This window comes from Nematolebias whitei, chromosome 3, assembly GCF_014905685.2.
Source record: "Nematolebias whitei isolate Nwh7 chromosome 3, NemWhi1, whole genome shotgun sequence".
In the NCBI taxonomy this organism is placed as follows: domain Eukaryota; kingdom Metazoa; phylum Chordata; class Actinopteri; order Cyprinodontiformes; family Rivulidae; genus Nematolebias; species Nematolebias whitei.
The window spans coordinates 40,396,133-40,400,799 of NC_056500.1; the positions used below are offsets into that span (position 1 = coordinate 40,396,133).

A 4,667-nucleotide genomic window follows, 5' to 3' on the forward strand; every position below is an offset into this window, starting at 1 on the left:
GACTGAGCACTTGCTGGGAGTGCAAAGGGAGCGGAAGGGTCGAATTATTTCAACCTACAAGTCGCCCCAAAAGTACTGTAGGACGAAAGGAGGAGGAGGAGGGAGGGAGAGAGAGAGAGAGAGAGAGAGAGAGAGAGAGAGGAAGAAAGGGAAAGAGGGAAAGGTTTTTGTTCTTTTGCTTTTTTTTTCTTTCTCCTCCATCCCCTGCCCCCCTTTTCTAACGGGCCAACATGGACCCGGGGCCCCGGAGTCCCGCGCCGCGGCTGGGGAGAGCAGGTAAGAGTCTCCTCTCATCACTTGTTCACTTTGAACTTCTCTCACTCTCTTTCTTCTTCTAACAAAACTTTAAATGTGCACAAAGTTTGTTGTTTAGACGGAACACTATTTTCGTGGCGTTTGGAGCTGATTTCGTGTCCAAACAACTTCTGGGGGGAGTTTAAACAAATGTTTCCAGAAGTTTTCAAACCTGCTGCTTCGATGGTTGTGGACTTTTATGTGAAGCTTTGCGCTGAAGAATAAAAGTTTTCCAGGCAGTTTTCTTTGAAAAGTTGATTTCATTCTGAATAGTTTTATTACAAGTGTCACAGATTTGAATTTTATTTTATTGTTGCTGTTTAAACAGAACTCGTGTTTTGTAAACTTGTTGTTGAGACAGAAAGTGGCTGAAGTTGCGGGTTTGAACCTCCTGATGAAAATATCACGAGTCTCCTCGTTTGTGACCAGAGGTTGATGGTTCCAGGACCCAACAGGTTTCAAGGCCTACCGTCCTAAAAGCAGCGGGGTGTGAGTCCAACATGGACCTGGTCATGGCACCAGTCCTCCCATCATTTCATATTGCTGCCTGCTGCGTCTTCATTGATGACACGTCGTTTGTCATTAGCAGCTGCAGCAGCCTCTTTAGTTTGTGAAAGGTTTCCCCTCCAAAGAAGAAAACATGTCTTCACCGTCCTCATGTTTGTTTGGCACATTTCGATCAAACTTTGGTTGAAGCGAATGTGTCATCAAAGAAAAAAGCGGCTTCCATTTTTGCTTTTATTAATTTTTATTGCATTTATTTCCTTATTTACTGTAAAGTGGACCATACTCCTGATAAACGCAGAAAGCTGAGAGATTTTCTTCTTTCTTGTTATTGGATGATCATCTTTTTACCCGCAGAGGAACTCAGAATTGAGAGGAGGCCCTCCTCAGTCCTGAGGGCCCAGGGCCTCTGCGCACCTACAGCCTCTCCATCTCCTCTCACTTTGATACGTGCACGGGGTACAAAAGCGAATCGGCAGAGGAGTGAGCGTGGATCCAGCAGGACACCCCTTCCCCCACACCTCCCCCTCTGCTCCCTCCCAGCATGTGGGATGGATGTGCGTAAAAAGCGCGCTCGGCTTATTCATTGTTTTTATTTTAAATCACCGCAGAATAATTACAGACAATAAACATCATTAGGTCACAGTCGAGCCATTTCTTTTTTCAGATAAAATCTGAAACTTAAAACTTAAAATCTTTTCTCTGCGTATAGACCAAACTTGACCAGTCCAGCTTCACTAAGTATATATATATATATATATATATATATATATATATATATATATATATATATATATATATATATATCATACACTGTCTTTTTATTCTCTGCTTTTAGAGGTTGTTACAGTAAAAAAGAAGTCCACTCTGCAACAGTAAATATGGCGTCATGTCTGTGCGCATCGCAAGGGAGAGGAGAGAAGAAATGTGGAGTTTTGGAGGGATAAAGATGATGTTCTTATGTTTTGACCTCAGATGCTCCATCTTGTAACCCCCGGGGTAGTGGGGGTGATACAATGACCCCCGCGCTCATGACAGGTGACAGACGGGCTCTGAGCACGAGCCAAATGGAGACAAACGTGGCTCGCTTTTCACTCCACGCATACAGTATTTTTATTTATTAGTTATAACTTTTTCATATATTTCACAAATAAAATGCAAAACTTAGAGATAGGGGAGAGTTTCTCATTATGTTTACAGTCAGCGGGCGTGTAATAAACGAGCTGGTGGAGTTAACATGCGCTATTAATTTTTCATTGCTTTTTCCTTTCGTGGCTGATGCTTTTATGGTGGATGGAGGGAAGAGGAAGGAGGACAAGAAAGAGAGAGAGAAAGAAGGTATTTTAACAACAACACTGCGTTCAATTTGCACCTGATTATCACAACTCCACATCCTCACTAATGTCTATAAAAGAAGCTCTTCCTCCCCGTTTCCCAGCTCTGCAGAGGTAATGAAATATGGTAATGGATTTGGATTAAAATCGTCCTACCCTGATGGAAGTTTTGCTTCCAAATTTCCAACCCTAAAGCAACAACAATTTGTATACATGATTGATTGTGTTTGGGTTTTTTTTTTTTTTTATTGCTTGCATATTTAATTTCAATTGCAACGTGAGAGAGTCTGAGCAAATAACAAAAACACTCTCTGGATGGGATGGAGACGGAAACAAAACACGTTTTTGAACATTTCATTTAAATAATTCATGAAACTAAAACATAAAATGCACCATATGGTTAATAGTGCAACTTAGCCAAAAAAAAAAAAAAAAAAAAAAAAGTTTAATTTTTAAATCGGTTCCCTTCAGGTTTTGCTGCTTTAGGTGGTTTTGGTCAATCGTGGCCTTCAGGCCTATAAATATGAAGCTTCACTTTTTAAATTAAATCTGTTGTATTTATTCTTAAAATGCAAAACTTCGTTTATTTTTCACACCTTTGGCTTCAGTTTGAGACCACGTGCAAACCTTATGTTCATTTTTATTTTTTTAGGTGGTTAAATACAAAAAAAAACCGAGCTTTAAATGACAATTCAACCCGCATTTAGAGTTTAGACGACTAATGACGTAATGTTTATAATTTATTGAGCATCAACATGTTTCCAGTGTCTAACTCTCCAGGTAAATTGATGACTGCATGACTCCAAACGCATTAAACTCATGTTTATAATGCTCCAGCGTGTCTTCAGTTTGCACATGTGCGTCTTTGCTCACGTGCGTGCGCATCGGAGGTGCTCGCTGTCCGTCAATACGCCCCCTAGTGGTTGTTCAAGACCCATCTTCAAGAAAACTAGAGAAAAATCTAAACCTTTATTCTAATTTATGAAATAGTTTTGGTTTATAGGTGATTCTGGATAAAAGACAGTTATAGCTGTGAGTTCCTGCAGCACTTCCTGTCATCAGAACCCCTGGTTCCGCGGGGTGTTCTGTTCTGTGAGCTTCTTTGACACAATGAAAGTCAAAATGAACAAACTGAAATAATACATTAATAAATGTCCACATTGGAGATGGAAACATTTAACAGTGACACAAATACTATATTTTTATTTCATTTATCATCAGAGAGTCTTCGGCTTTTGGAGGGAAAAAGGATAAATTAGGATTTGCCTCTTTAAACCCAAACCTGCAGGTAAATAAATTGTCAATAATAAGAGCCATAAATTACAACTGCACCCCTACAAGGATTAAATATAAAAACATATTTATATTAAAGGAGTTCTGATTTTCCTTCAGGCTGTCTGTGAACCTCACATTATAGAGGAAAAGCTTTTTGACAAATTAAGTGCGTGTTTGCTGCATTGACACCCCCCACCCCCCAACCCCTTATTTATTTATTTATTTTTTTAGTTTGCAGTTGCATTTCATTAAAAACATCCGCAATCAATCAGATAATGAGAGAACGCATGTTTCATGTGTTTCCCCCTCAAGGTAAAGCTTTATGACTCCGGAGGAAGGAAATCAAAAAGAAATGATTTGACAAACAAAACACTTGGACGCTTTTTCAAAATAAAACCGAGTAAATATATTCAATCTGAAGGGGGTTATCTTTAAAATGTGACATTTTTTTCAAAGTGTACCATAGTCCCCTCCTTTGTGTTTTCTTCTTCCTCCACAGAAACGTGAACCAACGCTGTTTGACTTCTTTCCTTCATTTCTTTACGGCCTCGCTGCAGCTGAGCCTCATTTTTAATAAAACTCCCTTAATTAGTCATTTAATATTGACATGAATAAATTTGGAGCAAATGTTATAAAGGCATTAGCTTCTTCTTTTCATATTTATTTTTTAAATAATTCGTTAATTGAAAAAAAAAAAATAAAAAAAAAACGTCATTGTTTACTGTTTAAGCGCAGCGTCGCCTCATGCGGCTTCCTGATTGGTGGACGTGTCGAGCGCGCGGTGCGCCATTGGCTCCACGGGTTTGGCTCGGCCAATCAACGACCCCACCCTCCTGCCTGATCGTACCTGTGGTTGGTGGTGACGTCACGACAGGAGTCGCCCGCTGATTGGTTAGGCTCTGAGTGAGTGACGGGCAGCGTGTGGGTTAGGGTTCCAGCGGGCTGGGAGCGCGGGCGCTGTCCGCACGAGAGCAGGTCCTGAAACGCGCCGTGCGCCACCGGGAAGGCTGCAGGGGCGCAGCTCGCTCCTAACGAGCCCGTTTCTGCGCGCGCGTTTACCGCCAACAACTGCGTGTGTTCGGGACTTTTCTGGACTGCGCGTGGAGAAAAGGAGAGCTATTTGGACTTGACTGCTTCATTTTATTTTATTTTTTAAATTAAACTCGTCTCCAAACTCGCTCACCGAGCGGGAGTCTGAGTCCTGCAGCTGCGTCTGTCCACACAGAGACAGGCTGTCCACACAGAGACAGGCTGTCCACA

General features: G+C 41.3%; 1 protein-coding gene across 1 annotated transcript in view; it reads left to right on the plus strand.

Annotated features, from left to right (window-relative positions):
• The first annotated feature begins 230 nt into the window (after window positions 1–230).
• The window catches only part of LOC119407516 (paired box protein Pax-5), a 77,827-nt gene continuing 73,390 nt past the window's right edge, over window positions 231–4,667 (plus strand). Inside the window, exon 1 of the mRNA XM_037674340.1 lies at window positions 231–276. Within this exon, the coding sequence (XP_037530268.1) occupies window positions 231–276 (46 nt within the window). The remainder of the gene's footprint in view (window positions 277–4,667) is intronic.